A 26,877-nucleotide genomic window follows, 5' to 3' on the forward strand; every position below is an offset into this window, starting at 1 on the left:
ATAGTCTTTAAGAGTGTGGGGAAGAATGCAACATTAAACATTAGTAGCAAACTATGGTATTTCATAAATGATATCCAAGCCTGACAGGCTCACCATGAAAGGCGTGTCATATCTGTTAAAAAAAAAAGGTGGTTGTTAAACTCAGGACAATTAATGGAAGGGGTCTTGTTTGAGGACTCATTATGCTGGAAAAAGGCTGCCTTACAACTCGTGCTGATCAAGATATGCAAGCAGACAGAGGAAGATCAATAAATATTACATTAATCTGGTGAACACAAGATCCATCCATCCAAAAGCAACATTTGCATTTAGTGATGCACTTTAGAACCGTGAGCAAAAATACAAACTGCTGGAGTGAGGCCACAGGCAAATTGGAGAAACAATAGTCAATAGTCAATTGTTCTTTATTTGTCATATATGCAACTGCACAGTGAAATTCGTTTTGCATATATTCCACATGTAGGCGCCGCCATTATTAGCGCCATTATTCAATGTTCAAAGTCCGGTCGGCCCGCGCGCTCGATGTGCTGGAGCAGTTCCTGCGAAACGACTTCCCTTTCCTTTCCTCGTCCGGCCGTTCTTTGCAACCCAGTGGTATGAACATTGATTTCTCTAATTTCAATTAACTCCTGCGTTCCCTCCTCCCAATCCATGTCGTTCTACCAGTCCCACTATTTGTATCCTTGTATCCCTCTCGTTAACACATATTCCCCAGCCAACAATGAGCTATTATGGACGCCACCTTTCCTGAGGTCATCTGGTGCTGGCCCTGATGAGTTCTGGCTTTTACTCACTTCCAGTTTCAAGAGTCAAGAATCAAGAGAGTTTTATTGTCATGTGTCCCAGATAGGACAATGAAAATCTTACTTGTTGCAGCACAACAGAATATGTAAACATAGTGCATAACGGGAGATAAAAGACCATAGACCATATATACACAATAAATAACAGATACAGTGCAATAGTAATAATAGCCTTACTGTTCAGGGTTTATTTGATGTTGTATTTAATAACCTGATGGCTGTGGGGAAGTAACTATTCCTGAACCTGATATTACAGATTTCAGCCTCCTGTAACTTCTTCCTGATGGCAACGGAGAGATGAGTGTACGGCCAGGGTGGTGTGGGTCTTTGATGATGTTGGCAGCCTTTTTGAGGCAGTGACTGCGACAGATCCCTTTGAAGGTGGGGAGGTCAGAACCAGTGATGGGCTGGGCAGTGATCACAACTTTCTGCATTCTTTTCCGCTCCTGGACGTTCACGTTGCCGTACCAGGCCACAATGCGCCAGTCAGTCTCTACTGTGCACCTGTAGAAGTTCGAGGGAGTCCTCCTAGACATACCGACTCTACGTAATTTTCTCAGGAAGTAGAGGCGCTGATGTGCCTTCTTTATAATTGCATCAGTATGCTGGGACCAGGAAAGATCTTTGGAAATATGCACTCTCAGGAATTTGAAGTTTTTGGCCCTTTCCACCATCGTCCCGTTGATATAAATAAGATTGTGGGTCCCTATCCCACCCCTCCCAAAGTCCACAATCAGTTCCTTGGTTTTGCTGGTGTTGAGAGCCAGGTTATTGTGCTGGCACCATTTGGTCAATCGGTCGATCTCACTTCTATACTCTGACTCATTACCATCTGTGATTCGTCCAACAACAGTGGTGTCGTCGGCAAACTTGATGATGGAGTTCACACTATGTCTGGCTACACGGTCATGAGTATAGAGTGAGTACAGCAGGGGGCTGAGCACACAGCCTTGAAGTGCTCCCCTGTGCTGATTGTTCTTGAGGGTCATTCAGTCTGAAGAAGGGTTTTAGCTGCTCGATCCGCCGGGTTACTCCAGCATTTTGTGTCTATCTCTGGAGGAAGATGGCAGGTCAAAATCTTGATCATCCCTCTGCCTCCACTGATGCTGCCGAACCCACTGAATTTCTCCAATAGTTTCTTTACTGCTCCAGATTATTTCACCTGGAGCCTTCTGTTTAGATTAGTTTAGGTTAGAGATACAGCATGGAAATGGACCCATCAGTCCATCGAGACCACACAGACCATCAATCACCCATTCGCACTAGTTCTATGCTATCCCACTTACGCTTCCGCTCCTTACATCTTTGGGGCAATTTACAGAAGTCTAATTAATCTACCAACCCATACATCTTTGGGATGTGGAAAGAAACCAGACCACCAGAGGAAACCCACTTAGTCATAGAGTACTAGAGTCATAGAGTGATACAGCGTGGAAACAGGCCCTTCGGCCCAACTTGCCCACACCGGCCAACATGTCCCAGCTAAACTAGTCCCACCTGCCTGCCTATTGTCCATATCCCTCCAAACCTGTCCTATCCATGTACTTGTCTAACTGTTTCTTAAATGTTCGGATAGTCCCAGCCTCAACTACCTCCTTTGGCAGCTTGTTCCATACACCCACTACCTTTTGTGTGAAAAAGTTACCCCTCAGATTCCTATTAAATATTTTCCCCTTCACCTTAAACCGATGTCCTCTGGGCCTCAATTCGCCTACTCTGGGCAAGAGACTGTGCACATCACAGGGAGAAGGTGCAAACTCTACACAGACAGCACCCCAGGTCAGGATCGAACCTGGGTCTGTGGCCTGTGAGGCTGTCTCCACTTTGGTAACAGTGCCTCATTAAAGCTCTCAAAATAGTCACCAGGAAATGAGTTACATAGAGGTGAAGCAGTTGTCATTATATGGGCAAGTATAGCATCTATTCAGCTCTCAGTAAGATCTTGTAAAGTGAAATTGTGACAAAGAAACCAGGAATACTCCATGTTCCAAAATAACTATTGTTTCTCTCCAGGCTGTAAGTATCGTGAGCCTCTCTCCTGAGACTTGAGTTTCAGTTTAATTTATTATCACGTGTACTGAGGTACAGTGAAAAGCTTATGCCACGTGCTAACCAGTCAGCGGAAAGACTATACATGATTACAATCGAGCCATCCACAGTGTACAGATACATGATAAAGGGAATAACGTGAGTAACATTTAGTGCAAGTTAAAGCCAGTAATGACTGATCAAAGATAGTCCGAGAGTCTCCAATGAAATCAATGAATGTTCAGGACTGCTCTCTCATTGTTGGTAGAATGGTTCAGTTGCCTGATAACAGCTGGGAAGAAACTGTCCCTGAATCTGTAGGTGTGCGTTTTCACACTTCTATTCCTTTTGTCCCATGGAAGAAGGGAGAAGAGAGAGTGATCAGAGTGCGACTCATCATTGATCATGCTGGTGGCCTTGCCAAGGCAGCGTGAGGTGTAAATGGAGTCAATGGAAGGGAGGTGGTTTGAGTGATGGTCAGGGCTGTGTCCATAATTCTCTGCAATTTCTTACGGTCTTGGATGAACTGGTTCCCAAACCATGGTGTGATGCATATCGATAAAATGTTTACACAGAGAGTGGTGAATCTGTGGAATTCTCTGCCACAGAAGGTAGTTGAGGCCAGTTCATTGGCTATATTTAAGAGGGAGTTAGATGTGGCCCTTGTGGCTAAAGGGATCAGGGGGTATGGAGAGAAGGCAGGGATGGGATACTGAGTTGGATGATCAGCCATGATCATATTGAATGGCGGTGCAGGCTAGAAGGGCCGAATGGCCTACTCCTGCACCCATTTTCTATGTTTCTATGTTTCTATGTTTCTAAAATGCCTTCTACGTATCATTCGTAACCCATTGCCAATCCATCAATGAAGACAGTTTTGTGGATCCTTGGCATTCCCAATCTTATGTCACCAATTAGCTCCTCAGTCTTGCTGATATTGAGAGCAAGGTTGTTGTTCTGGCACTATTCAATCAGATGTTCTCTCTCCCTCCCATACGCTGACTCGTCAGTATCCATTATTTGTCCAACACTTGTGCCATTGATGAATTTAAAGATAGAACTCTTCCTGGCTGTGGAGGCCAAGTCATTGGGTATATGGAGGAGATCAACAGATTCTTGATTAATAAGGGAGTCAGAGGTTACGGGGAGAAGGCTGGAGAATGGGGTTGAGAGGAAAAGATAGATCTGCCCAGATTGAATGGCCAAGTAGACTCGATGGGTCGAATGGACTACTTCTGCCCCTATGACATGAACATAAATGTTTCTGATGAACATGATACCAAGTTAAACTAATCTCCTCTGCCTGCATGGAATCCATCTCCCTCAATTCCCGAGATAACCACGTACCTATCAGCCAGCCCCTTAAATGCCACTATCATATCTGCTTCCCCCACCATCCCAGGCAGAGCATTCCAAGCGATCACTGCTCTGTGTAAATAACTTGCCCTGCACATCTCCTTTAAACTTTTCTCCTCTAAACTTAAAGCTATGTCTTATAGCCTTTGACATTTCCATCCCGTGAAAAAGGTTCTGACTGTCCACCCTATCTATGCCTCTCATAATCTATATTATTAAAGTCTGATCTTGACCACTTCCTGTTGTACTGTATATTGATTTTAGAAACAATGCTGCCACTTACAGATGTGATTTTTGGCCATCTTACTCAGTCCCCTTCCGCTGCGCAGGACAAGAGGATTTCTCCCATCGATGAAAGATAAAAGAGTTATTAGTGTTTAAAAAATGTTGAGATTCTCTCTCCTGAAGGCCACGCCCCTTCCGGAGATACTATAAAACCTGGAAGTGTTGAGTGCCTCAATCAGTTTCTGCAAGATGAAGGACCGAGAGGATCTTGTCTCTCGTTCTGAGCTGTGAATAACACTGAGCGCATGTGTACTAAACTGTGCGTGATTTTACTGGCCTGTCAGTGCCCTTAATGTGATTTGAAAATATAGTTTGGAACTGCTAAAGCTGTGTTGCCTTTGGTTTGGAAATGCTAAAGCTGTGTTGCCTAATTAAAGTTTCCTTGTCTAATTAAAGTTGCCTTGCCTAATTAAAGTTACCTTGCCTTCTATATAATTAAAAGTCTAATCTTGACCACTTCCTGTTTGCGCTTTATATTGATTTTAGAAAAAACGTTACCACGTACAGCTGTGATTTTTGGCCATCTTACTCAGATTCCGCTTTCGCTCATCAGGTGCTGAGGATTTTTCACATCGATGAAAAATAAAAGAGTTATTAGTGTTTTTAAAAAATTTGAAATTCTCTCTCCAATCACGCCATGAAGGCCATGCCCCTTCTGGTGGGAGGGGGGAGGGACTATAAAACCCAGAAGTGTGGGCGTAGCTCAGTCTCTGCAAGATGGAGGAGGGAGAGGTCATGACTTGCTGTCTTTAGTGGCCTTGCACCCTGCTTGAAATGGTAAGAAACTGCACTTGAATTTAGTGACCTTGCACCCTGCTTGAAATGGAATTTCAAGGAATAGCCATGAGTCAACTGTCAGCCCACCAGCCGTGAGTGAGTGAGCTGCCAGCACAACAGGCTTGAGTGACTGAACCACCAGCCCAATAATCCATTCGGCCCACAATGTCCATACTAGCCCTCTGGAAACCAGTCCCTTCAGCCCACACACCCATACTAGCACTCCAGAAATCCCCCCCCCCACCCCCCCCCCCCTCTTCCCCCCCCCCCCCCCTCCCCTCCCAACTGGCCACCAATATTGGAATTGGTGGAGAGGTGGAATATTGCATTGGGGGACCAGCCCTCCCGTGTGATGCTGGGACCCAACGGGTCCCACTTAGTATAGTTATATATAGTTTTATCTTTTGCATTTATGTCAGCTACTTTATATAAGATGGTAATTTTCTGAAATGTCACATAATAGCTTTAATTCCATCAAAAGGGAGTTAAAAATTTAGGAATAAAAAAACCAAAATACAATCAACAAATCAATTTAGTAAAAACGCATATGGCTCCCATACTGTATGTATGGAACTGTATTCAGTTGAGTTATGCCTTTCATTTTTAGTTAATTTTCCAAATAATCCATCAGTCATTGTTAAAGAGCCAATGTGATTAATGGTGGGGGGAAAGCTATTTCTCATCAAGCCATCATTCACAAGCTTGCAGCCAGCGTAGAAAAACAAAAGATGTTTGAGCTGATTGTTTCATCCAAATATTCCCAAAGACACAAACTGAATGCTCTCCCCAAGTAATAATAACCTAGCCACAAATAATGGCTGAGACATAAATGAGATGTTATCAGCAGACAGAAGAAAAAAGGCGTAAATAAATCTTCGGGGAAAGATGATGATATTTATGCAAGAGCACAAAGAGATAAAAAAGAAACTTTGCTGCCATTTTAACTAACTCTGAACACTGACAAAGTGGCATGAGATGGAAATCAGGGTGGCCGCAGTCAAGTAATGGTTTCACCCAGTGCGTTTTTCTTTGTCGACAAAATTGTGCCAGCATGCATATAATTCCTTAGTGTTGTTGTTTGTGATGGATCATGGTATCACAAGATACTTATGTTGATTAACAGCAATAACACGAAACAGCAGATGCTAGTTTGCCAAAGAAAGACACAAAATACTGGAGTAACTCAGTGGGTCAGGAAGCATCCCTGGAGAACGTGAACGTTTTGGGTCAGAATGTTATCTATGCTGTTTAAGGACATGATCACCTGAGTTTACCAATTCATTCTATTTATTTCATATTTAGGAATTGTGTTGAGTTGAGTTGAATTGAATTGGATTGAAAGATACAGCTTGGAAACAGACCCTTCTGCCCACACTGACCATCAATCACCCATTCACACTGCTTCTATGTTATTCCACTCTCTCATACATTCTCCACACACAAGGGGCAATTTACAGAAGCCAATTAACCTACAAACCCATTGGTCTTTGGAATGTGGGAGGAAACCAGAGGACATGGCACATTAATTAACAGGGGTGAGAAAAAACTTTTTCACCCAGAGAGTTGTGAATTTGTGGAATTCCCTGCCACAGAAGGCAGTGGAGGCCAAATCACTGGATGGATTTACGAGAGAGTTAGATAGAGCTCTCGGGGAAGTGGAATCAAGGGATATGGGGGGAAGGCAGGCATGGGTTATTGATTGGGGACAATCAGCCATGATCACAATGAATGGCGGTGCTGGCTCGAAGGGCCGAATGGCCTACTCCTGCACCTATTTTCTATGTTTCTCTGTAACTACTGTAAATAACAACTAGTGTGTCGGTGAATGGTAGCATTTTGGGTGGGAATAGGGGAGAGAGTTGAAGAGAATGTGAAGGGAATGGAATCGGGATGCATCACAGCATGGTTTAGGAACAGCTCCAACCAAGACCACAGGAACATTTGGAGAATTGTGGACACAGCCCAGACCATCACACAAACCAACCTCCTTTCCATTGACTCCATCTACACTTCACGATGACTCCGTAAGGCCACCAGCATCATCAAGGACAAATCTCACCCCGGTCACTCCCTCTTCTACCCTTTCCCATCAGGCAAGAGGTGTAGAAGTGAGAAAATGCATACCTTGAGATTCAGGGACAGTTTATTCTCAGCTCTTCTCAGGCAACTAAACCATGCTATCATCAACTTGTCGAGCACGGTCCTGCCCTCACATCCACCTCATTTGAACTATCTTTAATCGGGCTTTACTTGCACTAAACGTTATCCCCTTTATGCTGTATCCGTACACTGTGGCAGCTTGGTTGGAATCATGTATAGCCTGATCGGATAGCACACAACAAAAGTGCTTTTCACTGTACCTCGTTACACATGACAATAATAAACTAAACTAAATTAAATTAAATTTAAGATCGATGTGTAGGAAGGAACTGCAGATACTGGTTTATACCGAAGATGGACACAAAGTGCTGGGGTAACACAGCGGATCAGATAGCATATCAGGAGAAAAAGTGACGCTATGAGTCGGGACCCTTCTTGAAACTTAAATCTAACTTCTACTCTGGTAAACTGCAAAGCCTTAACTAGCTAAGCAAAAAAATTCTTCTCATCCACACATGACAGCACAACCTTTGCCTCAACCAACTACTTTAACCCAAGGAGTGGGAGGTGCGATCTCCTTGCCGTGCCATTGTGAGAGGTCATGATAGTTTGTAGCTCGATTTAGAAATACCGATGACTCAGATGATTGATCTGTACTACCTGAGTGACGTGAAGAAAATTAACATAAAAATAAACTAATCACAAGTGCTTTTTTATCAGCTCTAGTTCTTCTGAGTGTCACTGTGACTCAGCAGTAACCCTCTCATCTGAATCAGAAGGTTGCAGACTAAAGTCCCATTCCAGAGATGCAAGTTATTCCACGTTAATGGGCCCAGCGCATAAAGGTGGGTATGCTGTGCAGTAAGTAACCCCTAATTATTACAGATCCCTTTATAACGAGGGCTTCAACCTTATCTAATATCCATAAATTGAACTGCCCAGGCAGACCCATTGTTTCTGCCTGCTCCTGCCTCACTGAAATCATTTTGATGTACCTCGATTCCATCCTATCACCCCCTGGACTAATATCTCACAAACTATGATGAGAGGGATAGACATAGATGACGTGGATAAGCTTTTCCCATTGAGAGTAGGGAAGATTCAAACAAGAGGACATGACTTGAGAATTGAGGGACAGAAGTTTAGGGGTAACATGAGGGGGAACTTCTTTACTCAGAGAGTGGTAGCTGTGTGGAATGAGCTTCCAGTGGAAGTGGTGGAGGCAGGTTCGATTTTATCATTTAAACATAAATTGGATAGGTATATGGACGGGAAAGGAATGGAAGGTTATGGTCTCAGTGCAGGTAGATGGGACTAGGGGAAAATAAGTGTTCGGCACGGACTTGAAGGGCCGAGATGGCCTGTTTCCGTGCTGTAATTGTTATATGGTTATATGGTTATATGTCCAAGACACCTCACATGCCCATCGCCTCTTCAATTACTCCCATTTTCTAGACCCCTGTTCCATCACCGTTACTCTGGACATTCGGAAAATATATATTTCTACCTCTAGATTTCCTCTCCCCTGACTCTCAGTCTGAAGAAGGGTCTTGACCAAAAACGCCTCCCATTCCTTTGCTCTAGAGATGCTCCGCCATTCAATCATGGCTGATCTATCTTTCTCTCCCAATCCCATTCTCCTCCCCATAACCCCTGGCACCCTTACTAATCAAAAATCTATCAATCTCCACCTTAAAAATGTCTATTGACTTGGCCTCCATAGCCTTCTTTGGTTCAATGTTTCAGCTCAGAAAACGTACCTCAGTCAGTGCAGTTTATGGCTCAGCCTAAATTTTATTGTTGGGCCTCTACACATGAAATGCCACATATTACACTTGGTGATAGCGGACGATCAGCAATAACGGACATCATTCCCCTCCCTGTGGTCTGTTAAAACAAGGGTTCACTGTACTGTCAAACTAGTTGTAATGAGATTTTAAAATGAGTCCTTTTCTGGCAACAGGATGGCATGGTGGTGCAGCGGTAGAGTTGCTGCCTCACTGCTCCAGAGACCCGGGTTTGATCCTGACTGTGTGTGCTGTCTGTACGGAGCTTGTACATTTTCCCCGTGACCGTGAGGTTTTTTCCCAGGTGCTCTGGCTTCTTCCCACATTCCAAAGACATTTAGGTTTATAGGTTAATTGGCTTCTGTAAATTGTTCCTAGTGTGTAGGATGGTGTATATGGGTGATCGCTGGTCGGCGCGGACTTGATGGACCGAAGGACCTGCTTACATGCTATATCTCCAAACTAAACCAAAGGAGAAATATCATTCTTGACCTGTTCAATACAATCTACATGTTACCAGGTTGCCAGGGCAGTGGTCACATTCAAGTCATGACTGCCAACTTTGTAAAAATAGGCTGCAGTATTTTCAATGTTACAATCACGGTTATAGTTAAAAAAACAATTCATAAAACAGATGCAGTGGTCATAAAAGGTGCAATAAGAGAAAAAATACTTGTTCCCTTCATTTCATCCTTAGATTAATGGACTGTAGACAACACGTATTTTTATACTGTTGAGCATTGATAGCTGCATAATTCAACTTAGCAACAGTAATAAACAAGAGTCGAAGCACAATTACCAGCAGTTAACACTATAAATGGCAGAGGCAATGGGGGATAATTTTAGAGACAAACCTATTTGCGTTCTTAAACTGTGCAGAGTCTCAGTCTTGCAACTGTGTGCAGGCACGCAAGGGATCAAGAAACATCAGAGGCAGGGATGGCACAGTGGTGCAGCTAGTCGAGTTACTGCCTCACAGTGCTAGAGCCCTAGGTTAAAGCCAGACCTCAGGTGCTTCTGTGTGGAGAGTTTGCACTTTCTCCCTGTGACCGTGTGGGTTTCCCCCGAGTGCTCCGGTTTCCTCTTACACTCCAAAGACGTGCAGGTTTCTAGGTTAATTGCCCCAATGATGTAGGGAGTGGATGAGAAAGTGGGACAACATAGAACTAGTGTGAATGGGTGATCGATGGTCGGCGTGGACTCGGTGGGCCAAAGGGCCTGTTTCCACGCGGCATCTCTCCAAACCCCACTGCATTAACCAAAATGCAGCAACATTTGTGCTCCCTGTGAAAAGGCTTTATAAAATATATATTTAAATTGAAACTGCAAAATGTTCCAGTTTCCAAAAACCATTATCCATCACGTTTATGAGCCAATGAGTACATGGATTGTTACAGCACAGAGAGAGGACATCCAGTCCATCAACTCCGAGCCAAATCTCTGTTCAGGCCCATCCTCCATCACAAACATTTCTCCTGGTCCACTAAATTATTTTCCTCAAATGCGAAACAAATGGTCTCTCAAACGTCATGACTTTTGTTTTTACAATCCTTATAGAGATCATCACCACTGTGCAGACCATGCCCCATGTCCTTCTTGATTCTTATACCCTTCATGTTAAAATCCGCCTTTGTCTATCCTTGAACCATTTGCTGACGGGAACAGCTTCACTACATTTACATCCAATCCATCATGGCACCTCTATCAAATCTCTTTGCAAGAAATTCACTAAAACGTGACTCAACGTACATCTCATGCCAAGCCCATTGGGAATCTTGTGATCATTAGTACAGCAACAGGGAACTTGCCAAAGTCAAATCACCCATCCCATTGTGACAACTGTGATATTTTCTTGAATTCCCTTCTTCAATAGCATTACATCTCTCATGTAAAGGGCATGCATGCTAATTGTTTATGGAATGCCAGTGGCTTTGCCCAGAGTCAAGAAATAAACTGGAAACAGACCCTCCGGCCCACCAAGCCCACGCTGACCAGCGATCACCTCGTACATTAACCCTGCACAACAGACTAAGGACAATTTACAATTTTTACCAAAGCCAAATAAACTACAAACCTGTATGTCTTTGGAGTGTGGGGGGAAACTGGAGCACCTGGAGAAAACCCACGCAGTCACGGAGAGAACGCACAAACACCATGCCTTCAGCACCCGTGGTCAGGATCGAGCCCGGGTTTCTTGTGCTGTAAGGCAGCAACTCTACCACTGCGCCACTGTGCCGCCTTCCGAGGATTTCAAAAAGGAACAGTGGTACTTGTTTCCATTTATACTGCAATGTTGGAATCAGCATCAGACCCATTGATGCTGGAACATTAATAAGCAAACAACAGTGTTTCCTTTGGCCACAGCCCAAGCTGCTGGAAGCACAGAGTCTCTGACACCAGCCAACATGTTTCCCCTAACAAAATACAAACCATTTGGTTCACACTCTTGATCCAGGAAGGCCAAGCACTCAAGCTTGTTCAAGCCAGCAGTGTACATTTGCTTGGCCAGATAGACCAGGAATCTCATTCAGACTCCACAGGATCACACAGAGTCATCTCAGCCTCAACCTCCGAATGACACAGAGCTGCCAAATATAAATACAAAATACTGGAGTAACTCAGCGGGATTAATAATTTCCTCTATTCACCTGTAATGATGATGATGATACTTTATTGTCACTTTTAGTTTAGTTTAGGTTAGAGATACCATGCAGAAAACGGGCCCTTTGGGCCACTGAGTCCGCAATCACCCCATACTAGCGCCATCCTACAGACTAGCGACAATTTACAACTTTTACCGAAGCCAATTAACCTATAAACCTGTACGTTTTTGGAATGTGAGTGGAGACCGGAGCACCCGGAGAAAACTGACGAGGTCACGGGGAGAACGTACAAACTCTGTACAGACTGCACCCCTAGTCAGGATTGAACCTGTAAGGCAGCAACTCTACCTCAGTGCTGCCGTGCCACCCCACTTGTACCTACGTACAGTGAAAATCTTTGTTTCCGTATACAAAGTACACAACATAGTCGCCACATACCATAGGTGCCGACAAAGTTACAAAATGTATTCATCCCTTCTCTGTCCCCCCCCCCATTGGGGTCTACCTCAGTCCTCAGCGCCCCTGGGACTCCATAATGGACATCATTACTCTTTGGGCTCAGATGCCTGCTGTTTTAGTTATTTTACTACAGGAAGAATCACAAGCTAGCATAATTTTATTTGTTACTACATCCAATGAAGAACAGTATGGCCCACATAGCACCAAGCAGTGCATTTACCTATTCCAAAACACTTACTGTAAATTAAAGCAGACACAGTGGTGCATCGGGCGACATGGCACAGGTGATAGAGCTGTTGCCTCATGGTGCCAAAAACTTAGGTTCGATCCTGACCTCGGGTGCTGTCTGTTCGGAGTTTACACATTCTCCCTGTGAACACATGGGTTACCTCCGGGTGCTCCGGTTTCCTCCCGCATCCCAAAGACATGCAGCTTTGCAGGTAAATTAGCCTCTGTAAATTGCCCCTGGTGTGTAAGGAGTGGATGCAAAAGTGGGCTAATAGAATTTGAGTGAACGGGTGATGATCAGACTGGACTAGGTGGGCTGAAGGGCACTTTATCTTTCATCAATTCAATCAATCAGTTAATCTGTTCTATAAAATAAGCACACGAATCACAAAAGGAATGAAAAATACTGTGAATAGGGGGCGACAGATAATTAGTACTAAAGGTAAATGTTCGGAAAAAAAAGATGCACGGTCTGAAATAACACAGGATTCAGGAATCAATGAAGAATTTCGATGGTCGGAATGAATGAGTTGTGCCGAAGGGCCATTCTGGCACTGTATTGCTCGACGATCAAAGGGAGGCAAAGGAGAGTGCATTCTATTCCTATTAGAGATTGTGGTGATGGTTGGAGCAAATAAGCAATTCAGAAGCAAGGGAAAATGAATGTCATTTTTTAACAGGGTAAGATAATGTTTCCTATTCCAAGGAAAATAAAATGGTGAAATTTCAGCCAAAGCAGAGTAATTAGTAGTTTAGTTTACTTTGGAGATGCGGCACAGAAACAGGCCCTTTCGGCCCATCAAGTCTGCACCGAGTCTTTGGTGCCATGAGGCCGCAGCTCTACCAGCTGTGCCACAGTGCACCCTATGCACCAGTGATCATACAAACGAGGACAATATTACAATTTTTAACAAAGCCAATTAGCCTACTAACCTGTTCGTCTTTAGAAACCAGATCACCCGGAGAAAACCCATGCGGTCACAGGATGAAGTACAAACTCTCGCCCAGAGTAGGTGAATCAAGGACCAGAGGATTACAGGTTCAAGGTGAAGGGGAAACAATTTAATAGGAATCTGAGGGATATCTTTTTCACATAAAGTGTGGTGGGTGTATGGAACAAGCTTGAGGCTGGGACTATCCGAACATTTAAGAAACAGTTAGACAGGTACATGGATAGGACAGGTTTGGAGGGATATGGACCAAGCACAGGCAGGTGGGACTAGTATAACTGGGATATGTTGACCGGTGTGGGCAAGTTGGGCCGAAGGGCCTGTTTCCACACTTTATCACTCTCTGTAGGACTCCGTAGTTAGGATTGAACCAGGGTCTCTGGTGCTGTAATGGGCCTGTCCCACTTAGGCGATTTTTTCAGCGACTGCTGGTGACTGTCATAGTCGTAGCAGGTCGCCGAATAAACGGCGACTGGACCCCCCTACGACAATGTCTACAACAACCTCCACCTTGTCGACATCAAGTAACAGCATGCTACCGGCAACCGGCGACCCATTAGGGCGTCCACCTACGACTACACCTACGCCAACCTACGTCCACCCATAACAAGCTACGACAAGGTAGGACCCTGTCGGCGACAACTGAAGACAACTGAAGACAATTCAGTCGCCGGTACCTGTCGCCGGTTGACCTAGGTTGAGGTAGGTGGTCACCAATGGAATTCACCGAAGTCAGCACCGGCGACAACCTACATCATCCTGGCGACAACCTACGACAGCACCTACATCAGGAGAAGTCAAGCTACGCTCATTGGCGTCTAGCCAACTGTCACCGACGACTGTCGCCGAAAAGTTTTGAACATTTCAAAATCCAGCTGAGACCAGAAAAACGCCACGATTCTTTGGACGACTGAGGAGACTACTCACGACCATACAGGCGACACCCCGGTGACCATGTGGCAACAGCATAGTCGCCTGGAGTCGCCTAAAAAGTCGCCTAAGTGGGACAGGGGCATAAGGCAGCAACTCTACCGCTGCGCCACCACGACGCATCTTTTTACACTTCTATCAGGTCTCCATCCCAATCATGGCTGCTTCAACTGTATTAACAGCCCACCTTTGACAAAGTGCTTCTTATTCCCTGTAGTGAGCAGTTTGCAACAGCGGAGAGCACAGCAAAAGGATGTTCATGCTTGACTACAATTGACAATATAGCAATTAAGTGAATTGCATTTATCTACACTTGTCTCCTGACAAATTCCTCCACTGATGTTTCAACTGCTGTTTCAATGACACAACATCATTGCTTGCATTCAAAATGTATGGCATGTCTTAGCATTAAATGGATGAGATAGGCATTTATTATGGAATTTTTAACACACCAGAGATTAGAATTATAGCTAAACCCATGATCTTTGTGCTTAACTCGAGACAAAACAGGTCTCATTTATCACTGCAACGGATGCATACAGGCACCTTTTACTAAATATCAAGCTTTACTTTGTGTGATTATCTGATTTATATGGAGCTTAGAGTGAGTATTTGTACCGCAGTTTAAGGAAGCAAACAATGTCTTTCTTCATGGATAGCTATAACATAAAATGTGATTTGGAAGTAGTGCAGAAATACTACAAGATGCGATGGACTTAAATACACGCCAGTCTCACCAATTGTCAGAAGGTAAACACGACAGCAGGGCAGTTCTGTAGGAATGCATTAACTGCAGTCACGCATTAAGGTTAATGCACACATTGGTTTTTGCATGAGGAGAGATTGAGAACTTGTGTTCGCATGCAGAAAATATTTGATTAGGAACCATTTTTATGCAAACGTACCATAATCAACTCCAGTCTGAAGAAAGGTCCCAAGCTGAAATGTCACCGTTCCATATTCTGTAGGGTACTAGCCACAAAATGCTGGAGTAACTCCGCGGGTCCAGCTGCATCAGAAAAGGAATAGGTGACGTTCCGGGTCGAGACCTTTCTTGAGACTGCAAGTCAGGGGAGAGGGAGACTAAAGGTATAGAAGATACATAGAACAAATGAATGAAAGATATGAAAATGTAGCGATGATCAAGGAAAGGTGGAGCCCACAATGGTCCATTGTTGGCTGTGGGGAAGGTAAATAACGAGTGATACAAACAACAACACTCAGAAGGATGGCAGTGAAATTAGTACGACAACAAGGGTGGGGGAGGGATGGAGAGAGAGAGAGGGTTATTTGAGTTTAGAGAAATTCATATTCATACTGCTGGGTTGTAAGCTGCGCAGGACAGAAAGGTCAGTGTGGGAATGGGAACAGATCTGCCTGACATGCTAAGTTACTCCACTATTTTGTGTCTTTCCTTGGTGGACCAGTTTGAGGAGCATCCTCCCCTCCAAGACCACCCCCCCAACACCTTCTCTTATTGTACCCCACTGGACATACCCATTTATCCCTTCCCCCTCCCCATCCACCTATATTCCTTTCTCTAGCTTCACAGATTAGCTGCTCTCATCTCCTTATCTCGCCTTTCTCATTTCAACTTTGGCCTTGGCCCTACCATCTGCCTATTAAACCCCCCCTCACATGTATGTATCTACATATCACTCACCAGGCTTTGTCCTGCCCCTTCTCTCAGAAGGATATGTATAAGATCACGAGAGTATGAGGTGCACAGAGGTGTATAAGATCATAAGAGGATGAGATAGGGTAAATGCACAGTCTTTTACCCAGGGTAGGGGAATCAAGAACCATAGGACATAGGTTTAAAGTGAGGGGAGGGGTGGGGGAAATTTAATAGGAACCTGGAGGGCAACGCTTTTACACAAAGGGTGGTTGGTGTAAATGGAACAAGATGCCCGAGGAGGTAGTTGAGGCAGCTACTAACACTATGTTTAAGAAACATATGGACAGGCACATGGATAGGACAGGTTTAGACAGGTATGGGCCAAACGCAGGCAGGTAGGATGAGTGTAGATGGGACATGTTGGTCTGCATGAGAAAGTTGAGCCGAAGGGCCTGTTTCTTCACCATACGATTCTAGGACTGTATGAGACAGAGAGATGCCTTCCAGGCCCTGCAGATGTGAGCTGTATCATATTGATAGGTTCAGTGAAAGTTTCAGCATAGAAACTGGCAGAATTTTGTCAAGTCCATGCCGACCATCGATCACCCCATCACTCTAGTTATACATTGTCCCACTAGGGGCAATTTACAGCAGCAAATTGACCTACAAACCCACACGTCTTTGGAATTGGGAAGAAACCGGAGCACCCAGAGGTTGCAGGTCCCAGATATTCAGCTCACTGGCACCATTCTGAACCCATGAGACGTCAATAGCTCTAGTCTGGCAAGCTCTGCCTTGTTGCTGAGGCTGCCAACATCTCTAAGATTTCTCCACAGCCTCCAAGAATTGGAAGATTAATCACTTGGACCGTCATTTCAGGAGAAAGAAATGATAAGTCATAATCGCAGAGAAAGTAATTGTGACTTCCTCATTTTATTCAGTTATGTTATGAATATATCAGGGATTAAATGGGTGTGGGGGAGGAGAGCAAAAGGGAGAAGGGTTATTAACAAGACAGAATATGCTGGAGGGCAGTAGATCACACAATGAACTCTCTTCCAACCATTGTTGGCAGGCATACTCTTATTGATTTTAATAGATGACGGAGCTATGATAATGAAGGGTGTTTTAGCCAGAGAAATTTCAGGAAATTAAGGAATGCCACAATGAATGTTTTTAGTGGCAGCTATAATTTCCCAAGGCTTCTCTGAAATAAATTTTCAATGAGCCATTGAAGATAACACGCCAAAGGACCCAGTCCTTCAGGAAATCAAGGGGAACATGCATCAATACTTTGGCTACAACTTCCATTTATAAAGTGCTTTGGAACAGAACAGACTAGAGTCAGAGTCAGACAGAGCAGAAGCAGGCCCTTCAGCCCGATTTGCTCTGCTAGCTAAAATGCCCATCTGAGCTAGTCCCGTTTGCTTGAGTTTGACACATCCCTACCATCTATTTACCAAAATTTACAAGGATGTTGCCAGGACTCGAGGGCCTGAGCTATAGGGAGAGGTTGAGCAGGCTAGGACTCTATTCCTTTGAAGTGCAGTAGGATGAGGGGTGATCTTATAGAAGTGTACAAAATCGTGAGAGGAATAGATCGGGTAAACGCACAGAGTCTCTTGCCCAGAGTAGGGGAATCGAAAACCAGAGGACATGCTTTTGACGTGAGGGGGGATAAAGATTTAATAGGAACCTGAGGGGTCACTTTTTTACACAAATGTGTGGGTTTATGGAACGAGCTGCCAGAGGAGGTAGTTGAGGCAGGCACTATCGCAGCGTTTAAGAGGCATTTGGACAGGTACATAGACAAAATATGGTTAGAGGGATATGGGCCAAACGCAGCCATGTGGGACTAGTGTAATGGGACATGTTGGGTGGTGTGGGCATATTGGGCCACTGGGCCTGTTTCCACGCTCTATTACTCTATAACTCTTTTAAATATTGTTATTTTATCTGATTCTCCAGTTCCTCTCGAATGTACCTACCTCTGTGTGAAAATGATGCCCTTCAGATTCCTATTAAATCTTTCCCTTCTCACCTTAAGCTGATGCCCTCTAGTTCTTGATTCCCCTACCCTTGGAAAAAAGCTATTGATTCCCCTCTATAACATCACCACTCATTTTGCTTCACTTCAAGGAATAAAGTCCTACCCTATCTAACCTCCCCCTCAAATCTTGACCACATCCTCATTAATCTTCACTGCACTATTACCTGCTCAATTATATCTTTCCTATAACACAGGGATTCAAACTGAAGACAATACATCAAGTGTGTCCTCACTAACATCTTATACAACTGCAACATCCCTGACTACCCCCACCCCCTTCTCTCTTTCCTCCATCTCTGTCCTACCTACAGCACTTGTACCCCAGAACATTAAACTGCTAGTCCGATCTCACTCAGTCACTATCTGACCTCCCTCAGTCAGATGTTGTTATCAAACAAAATATAGACCAGCCTAAAGGAAATATTTAGAGTAGATGATTTTTTTCTTCTGGATGGAGTGGGTTTTAAGAATCTTTGAGGAGGAACAGAGAGATAGAGGTTGGAAAGTTTTTAAAGAAAATTCCAGGACTTTCTGGTCTTGGCAAATAAATGCATAGCCATCAATGATGGAGTATTTAATGCCGAGGGTAATCGTGGCAACTTTTAATGGGGTGAAAGGGCTGTGGGAAGGTATAAAGACCGAGGAGAGAGATTAGGGCTGGATATGATCCGGAGAAATTTGAAATTCATGTCCAGCTTTCAACCCAACGGTATGAATATTGAATTCTGTAATTTTAAGTAACTTCTACAAACACCTCCCTTACCTTCCCCTCCCCTTTCTCTCCACCCCCCCCCCCCCCCCCCCCTCCCCTTACTCCGTCTTCATCAATCCCCCACTCTCTTCCCCTAACCCTGGCTGACCTTTCACTGGTTTCTCACCCACCCACTCCTTCCACCAAAAATACTTCACTAAGCTTACCAGTTGGCAACTACCTATTTATCTTAGGCTCAAACCTGCTTATGTCCAACAATCTGCCTATCGGGGAACCCCTACGCATGAGGTCATCTGTTGCCGGCCATGATTTGTCCCCTCCCCCCACCCCTGGTTTTTATTTGACGTCCCCCCCCCCACCCCCCCCCCCCCCCATGCAATCAATCTGAAGAAGGATCCCGACCCAAAACGTAGCCGAACATTTCTCCAGAGATGCTAACTGACCCGCTGAGTTACTCCAGCACTTTGTGCCACTCCAATAGGGAGGTTATTGGACAAGGAGGAATATAATGAGAGCTTTTAGCTAAACCTACATCCTGCGACCCATTCATACCCACTCGGCACTTTTAAATTGCACACCTCTAATCCAGCGGTACAACATCTTAAATTAGAACTGCTATACTTGTAGGCCAAAAAGTGAAAAAGTCCCAAAAGCAATTAAGCAAATAATGTCCATCTATCTGTGCGAAAAAACAAAATCAATTCACTCTACCTATTCCGCCCATTAATTTTTTTGTTATTTTGTTATATGGACAGGTCCATAGATAGGATAGGTTTAGAGGGATATGGTAGATAGAGGGATATGGGCCAAAAGCAGGCAGGTGGGGCATGTTGGTCGCATGAGTACATTGGGCCAAAGGGCCTGTTTCCACGCCATATGATTCTAGGACTGTATGAGACGGTAAACACAAAATGCTGGAGGAACTCGGCGGGTCAGGCAGTACCTGTGGAATAAATGGATAGGCAACTTCTCGGGAAATGGACAGGCGACGTTTCTGGTCGGGACCCTTCTTCAGACTGACGGTCCCTGAAGTATGGGAGATTGCAACCTACACGTGGTCCGCCCTTTTTCAATGAATGCAATCAACCTGGCGTGCACAATCAAATAAGATCAAATAGCACAAGTTGTCCTACAACTTTAGGCTGTGCACGCCATACGCAAGAAGAAGAGGAAGAATGATCCCGACTCGACCCACCGCCTATCCATTCCCTCCACAGATGCTGTCAGACCCACTGTTCCTCCAGCACTTTGTATTTTACTAAACTCTAACATTTACAGTTCATTGCTCCTTTCCTTTAAAGGGAGAGGGGGTTGTCTGAAGACTTCAAACAACGGAGAATTGTAGTGTGGTCATATTATCGATGAAAAGGGACGATGAGGGCCAAAATTTTCACCAGCAATTGGAAATGAATTATTGATCTATCATGAGAGGCTGCAGATGCTGGAAACTTGAGCAAAAAAACCCAAAGTACAGCGGTTTAGACATAAAATGCTGGAGTAACTCAGCGGGACAGGCAGCATCTCTGGAGAGGAACGGTGACATTTCGGGTCCAGACCCTTCTTCCCGCTGGGTTACTTCAGCATTTTGCGTTTATCTTCGGTATAAACCAGCATCTGCAGTTCCTTCCTACACAAAGCACTGGGTGAACTCGGCGAGTCGGGCAGCATCGGTGGAGGGAATGGGCAGGCGACGATTCGGATAGACCCAAGAATGGAACCCAAGACCCATTCCTTTCATAGATGCTGCTTGACTCGCCAAGTTCACCCAGTGCTTTGATGCTGCCTTGATATATCGGGGTGGTATGTAGCTCAGTCAAAGCGAGATTTAAAAAAAATTATCAGTGATATAGTAAATAAAATACTTGAAGGCATAGCTTTAAAGTGTGAGGGACAAAGTTTAAAGGAGATGTGCGGGGCAACTTCTTAATACAGAGGCTGGTGAGTCTCTATAACGTGCCGCCAGGTTTGCTGGTTGAGGCCAATAGATTGGTGGCATTTAAGAGACTTTTCATAAGCTCATAAATTCACAGGAGCTGAATTAGGCCATTCAGCCCCTGGAGTCTACTCCGCCATTCAATCGCGGCTGATGTATCTTCCCATCTCAACCCCATTCTCCTGCCTTCTCCCCATAACCCTTAACACCCTTACCAATCAAGAATTTACCAATCCCTGCTTTAAAAATATCCACTGACTTGGCCTCCACAGCCGTCTATGGCACTGAATTCCACAGATTCACAACACTCTGACTAAAGAAATTCCTCCTAATCTCCCTTCTAAAGGTACTTTTGGATTGGTACATGGATATGGGGTGGAATGGAGGTATATGGGTTATGTGCAGGCAGATGAGAGGGGGTCTTGGCTCATGGGCACAGACATTGTGGCCCTTAGGGTCTATTCGTGTGCAGCGCCGTGCTATGTTCTAAATGTCGCGATCCTGTCCTAATTTAGGGTCCCGACTCGAAACGTCGAGCATGTCCTTTCGCTCCACAGATGCTGCTCGACCCGCTGAGTTACCTCCAGCCGCCTGTTTGTTGTCGCTCCAGATTGCAGCATCTGCAGTCTCTCGTGTCTCAGTGTTGCATTTTGCTGGCTCGGCGACAATTTTAAAAGAAGACCGCCTGTCCCTTCACGCCAAACCCCGAACCCCCGTCCTAGCTCATCACTCGCAGGCGAGAGTGACAATCGCTCCAACAAACCCTCGGCTGCACAGACTCAACATCGCACCCAAAGATCTTATAGAGGATCTTTGATCGCACCTCTCTCCCTTAATTAAAAATACATTAACAGCGGCAGTGGCGACTGGCCAGAGCCGCTCACAGAATAGGCAGACAGCTATCGGTTATGGATCGATGCCAAGTTATTGATACGCCGGTGACGTGCGGTTTATTTGAGATCAGCGACTATTCCGGGAACCCTGAGTATCTTTGCTCTGAGTGTTTTCATGAGCACAGATATAATGGGAACCACGTACGGAGAGTTTCAGATTATTACCTGAAACCATATCTACGAAAGGGAGGAAGGAGGGGGGGGGGGGGGGGGTTGCGGGAAGGTAGGGGTGCATGTAATTTAAGTTCCCGGTCTTAAATTACAGACTCAGTGAGCAGAATTGGGGACAGCGGCAGAGTGCGCGTTTGATCCTGCAGGCGCATTAGCCGGCTTCACGCCCGTGTGTGTGTACAGAGGAACTGCAGATGCTGGTTAATACGGAAGATAGACACAAAGTGCTGGAGTAAATCAGCGGGTCAGGCAGCATATCCGGAGAAGAAAAAAGGATCGGTGACATTTAGGGTCGGGACCCATCTCCAGACACACACACACACACATTTCCTTTGCTGTATTTTCGGTTTTGCTGCACGCTACTTGCAAACTGGGAGCTGTGGCGGGCGGGGTGTTTAGATCGCCGCTCTGTATTCTGAGGGTCGCCATCCCCCTTGAGAACCGAAACCACCCATAAGGACATTACATTCAGCGATCGGGTACAACAAGCCCTTCTAAATGCACTTTTAAAAGCTTCACTTTTGAAAGTCGATGGATGGCTTGGCGGGACAGGGCTGGAAAGCAGTTGCCCGTGGAATATTCCAAACTGGAGTTAACGTTAAACACAAAGGTTGTGATTCGCCGCGGGGGCTCAGAGTAAATTCTGAAGACAGGTAGCAACATTGGCCATAAAACAACCTAGAAAATAACACGCGTTGGTCCTGCTAATGTTTTCGAAGTGGGTTTAATGAGAAGCGTTTGAGCCCACATGAGTTCAACAGGAACTTGGGAGAAAACGCACACCTTAAATGTACAATTATTCGCATTCCTATTAAACCCACACGTCCTTCGGGAGGGGCAGATCGGTAAATGGAGATGTAGAGTCAACTCGTAAACGTAGTCATACCCGCCGGGCAAACCTCTACCCGCCTTGCCTTGTACGAAGGAAATTGACTGATATTAACTTAATTCGCCCAATTCCTTTTACGCAGCGGCCAAACTCCACGCTTGGGGTTAGGGGCACCTAATGACACGGAGGGTCACCAGTAGTGTTGCCGGAGCGCGTGGTTACACTTGCTGTTACATTGGACACTTGCTGTTTCCCCTCTGTCCATGCAATGTCTACTTCAATTTACAAAAACATACATTCTAGAATCAACACACGGCCCTCGCTTTACGTATCGTTAAACCATGCCTAGATATACAGGAAAGACAGACGTGGGGACTGATTTCAGGAGAGAGGTGGGGGACTCTTTTACGAAAGATTCAACACGTTTAAACCCAAGAATATATAAACTCAATATGTTTTAAACTCCAAGTATGATTTTATATATATAACTGTATATACTCTCTCTCTCTCTCTCTCTCTATATATATATATATATATATATATATATATATATATGTGTGTGTGTGTGTGTGTGTGTGTGCACGCGTGTGTGTGTGTGTGTGTGTTTATATATGTTATATATATATGCATGTGTATTTAAATAACTATATAAACACGTCCTCTTTTCTCTCTATATGTTATATATAGAGCGAGTTTATGTATTGATACATATATTTAAATCACTATAAACACACACACGCTCGCTTCCTCAATATATAAATAGAATTTATATATATATATATATATATATATAGTATATATATTATATATAATATAAATTCAGAGAAAGCGAGTGCGTGTTTTATATATTTATTTATAAAACTATCTCTCTCTGTCTCTCTCTACACACACACACACACACACACACACACACACACGCACACATATATATATATATATATTTCATACTTGGAGCTTAATACGAATATTGTTGGAATGGCGATCACACATTCAAACCGTTGCTTCGCCTAATGTATCGTCATTGGGGATTTTGAGCCGCGATTGACGATTTAAGTTACATCAAGTCTCTAACAACTATTCTCGGACGGTTGTGAAGGAAGCGAAACCATTTCCCAATCCCCTGCCTCATTCCAATTATTTCACGACCACCCTACCCAACGTTTAAATGGAAGTCACACATTTCTGAACAACCAGACCGCCCAAGAGCTGAAAGGGGGTTCGAAATTAAAAGCGATCCCACATGAGAATAAAACTTGGATAAAATAGCCAAAGAGGGCTGCGACGGCTAAAGGGTAATGTCAATGATAACGTGTCTCTATTATGGCAAATACAAATTCAACAATTGACATGACTTTAATATAAAATCACACTGCTTACACTACTGTTCTGCCCAGACCAATGCACCATGGCTTGGTTGTGTGCCGAGTCCCCGGTTAACGCGAAGGTGGTGCTGGTCAGTTGCATCTCCTCCGGCCGCGAGTTGGTCACTTTCACCGCCTCCTGGCGGGGGTCGCCGTCCTCACCCGAGGCAGGGACCCCCTGCGCTGGGAACTCGTCCAAAACCCCGCGGCGCCATCGGCCCGCCGAACCTTCCGCCCCAAGGCGCACATACGCCAGTCCCTGTCGCCTCGCTGGAGCAGGGGTCCAAGTCAAGTCGGCGGAGGCGAGGGCGGCGAGAAGTATCCAGGAGTATATCCACAGCGGACCCCGGGCGACCAGTGCGACCATCTTTCAGGCACTCAGCCGCCAACTTCAACCTCTCCCTCTCTCTCTCTCTCTCTCTCTCTCTCTATGTGATCCAACTCCTTGGAAGTTGTGTTACTCCGGTGGGGAGGGGTGGGCTGTTTTTCCTCCTGTTTACTATATTGTTGTATATAAAAGTACTTCCAGCGGTTCGCGTTCAAGGGGGGTGGATGAGACGGGAGAAGGGGAAGCGGGGGAGGTGATTGAGGGCTGATGGTTAAATCCAACACTGTGTTGTGTTCCGACAAGCTGCAATCATTTATCAACGCGTCGATGTCGTGTTGTAAGCATCCTGGTCACAAAGCTTGCAAAAGAGAAAACACACACTCTCTCTCTCTCTCACACACACACACACACACACACACGCTACGGCGACTTGGGAGTATGCAAGATCCTCGGCAGCTCAGTATCACTCTGCCCTCGTTAGAGCCGGGTTCTCCCGATCAGGGATAGCCGCCTTCTTATTAATAATCAGCGAGCGCGTCAGAACACGTTGATGTGCAGTTCGTGAGAGTTGCAATCTCACCCCTCTGCTGTTTGAGAGAAGGGGAGACATTCACCTCGTGTGTGTGTGTGTGTGTGTGTGTGTTGTGTCCCTGGAGGTCGAATTCCGCCTCCTTCTCCACAGGTCCCCTCGATTTTTAACCTGTTGTTACTCATTGCGCGGCGCTTTGTCTGGGTAAGTGGAAAGGCGCTGAGATGCAGGGACTCTGGGGAAGGGAGGGATTAAAGGTACAGACAAGGAACAGTGGGTGCTGGTTTACAAAGAAAAAAAAGACAACGTGCTGGAGTAACTCAACGGGTCGGGCAGCATCTCAGGACAACGTGGATAGGTAGTGTGGGGAGGAACTGCGGATGCTGGTTTATACCAAAGATAGACACAAAGTGCTGAGGTAACTCAGCGGGTCAGGCAGCGTCTCTGGAGAGACAAGGATGGGTGATGTTTCGGGTCAGGTCCCTACTTCAAACTCGTTGTAGAGGGGGGGGGGGTGAAGACGGCGGGATGAGAGGAGAGGCAGGGCAACGTCTAGCGGGTAGTAGGTGGATACAGGTGAGGGAGGTGGAGAGGTTGGCAAAGCCAGGGATGAAAAGACTGAAGGTGTGAGACCGAAGGGTTGACGTGGCGGGAATTGCGAAGCTGGAGGATGGAAGGATGCTCCGGCGACCCTTCTTCAGACTGAACATTTGGATAGAACACGTTTAAAAGACGAATGGCTGAACGCAGGCAGGTGGGACTAGGTTAGATGGGGCGCGTTGGTCGGCTTGGGCAAGTTGGACGGAAGGGCTTGTTCCCAAGCTCCACGACTCTATGACTCCATGGCACTATGTCCCTCCTCTCTGCCGCACTCTCCGTCAACAGCAGATCCAGCTGTGGACCAGGCACCCAGATTTACCAGCACCTCACTCCCAGAGCATCTATTCTAGGAGTTCCACCTCTTGGCATGGACATCAAGCGCTGCTGGAAGATCATGAGAAGAGTTGGGCCGAAGGGTCTGTTCCCGTGCTGTGTGACTCTATATCGATGGGAACCTAATGGTTGGTACACAAAAAAGCTGGAGAAACTCAGCGGGTGCAGCAGCATCTATGGAGCGAAGGAAATAGGCAATTGCCATAGATGCTGCTGCACCCGCTGAGTTTCTCCAGCTTTTTTGTGTACCTTCGATTTTCCAGCATCTGCGGAAAACACGGAACCTAATGGTTAACTGGAGATGGATTCTGGGGAAATAAATCGGTCTGGCACCAAGTTGTGGTATGCGACAGAAATAGAGGGAGAAAGTTTCTCTCTGAGATGGATATGCGCTGCGTACAGGAGCCCGGGCTTGAGTCACCACGCACTCACCCCTTCTGAATCATACAGTGGCAACAAACCTTCTCTCCCCAGCCGACGCGCTATTCATTCATCTCCTACCATCTAGTGGATCATTGGCGCAGGTGCTCGCCCCGCCTTCTTATTCTTCATCTCTCTCTCGTTCTCTCTCGTTCATTCTGTCATTCTCTCTCTCATTTGTTCTCCCTCTTTCTCTCTCTCTCTCTCTCTCTTGCTCCCTCTCTCTCACTAACTCTCACTCTCTCTCTCTTTCTCTTTCTCCCTCTCTCTCTCTCTCTCTCTCTCTCTCTCTCTCTCGCTTTCTTTCTCCCTCTCACTAACTCTCTCTCTCTCTCTCTCTCTATCTCTTTCTCTTTCTCTTTCTCTCTCTCTCTCTCTCTCTCCGGGAAATCGATGGCAGCGATCGGTGGCCCAGACCATCCTACCACGGCACGTCCATGTCTCAGGCCATTTGTTGGCGCCCCCTGATTGATCCTGGTCGTTTCTCGCCTCCAGCTCTTCACCCTCCCTCCCTCCCTCCCTCCCTCCCTCCCTCCCACAGTGTATCTATCTTTGTCGTTGGTCCTGCATTGGTTAACTCACAGTCTTTCACTATTGTGTAATTTATTTTTAAACACCGAACTGAACCCGGGATCTCTCAAATTCAGCCTTTCCTCCCAAAAAATAAAAACTTCAGCAGTTAATCCATAAAAGACACCCCGGCAAACTCCAGTATTATCACAGACTGACCAGAGAATAATTTACAAGCAAATGTACCTGAAAAGCAGAATACCATAGAAGAGCTATCTTTGTAT

General features: G+C 45.4%; 1 protein-coding gene across 5 annotated transcripts in view; it reads right to left on the reverse strand.

Moving 5' to 3' along the window:
- LOC116981189 (VPS10 domain-containing receptor SorCS1-like) overlaps positions 1-24,693 on the reverse strand; it is a 720,890-nt gene extending 696,197 nt beyond the window's left edge. For all 5 annotated transcript variants that reach the window (XM_033034012.1, XM_033034011.1, XM_033034009.1 and 2 more), the window contains exon 1: positions 23,890-24,693. In XM_033034012.1, the coding sequence (XP_032889903.1) occupies positions 23,890-24,240 (351 nt within the window). In that variant the 5' untranslated portion in view covers positions 24,241-24,693. The remainder of the gene's footprint in view (positions 1-23,889) is intronic.
- Positions 24,694-26,877: the final 2,184 nt, after the last annotated feature.

The sequence above is a fragment of the Amblyraja radiata genome, chromosome 15, assembly GCF_010909765.2.
Source record: "Amblyraja radiata isolate CabotCenter1 chromosome 15, sAmbRad1.1.pri, whole genome shotgun sequence".
Lineage (NCBI taxonomy): Eukaryota > Metazoa > Chordata > Chondrichthyes > Rajiformes > Rajidae > Amblyraja > Amblyraja radiata.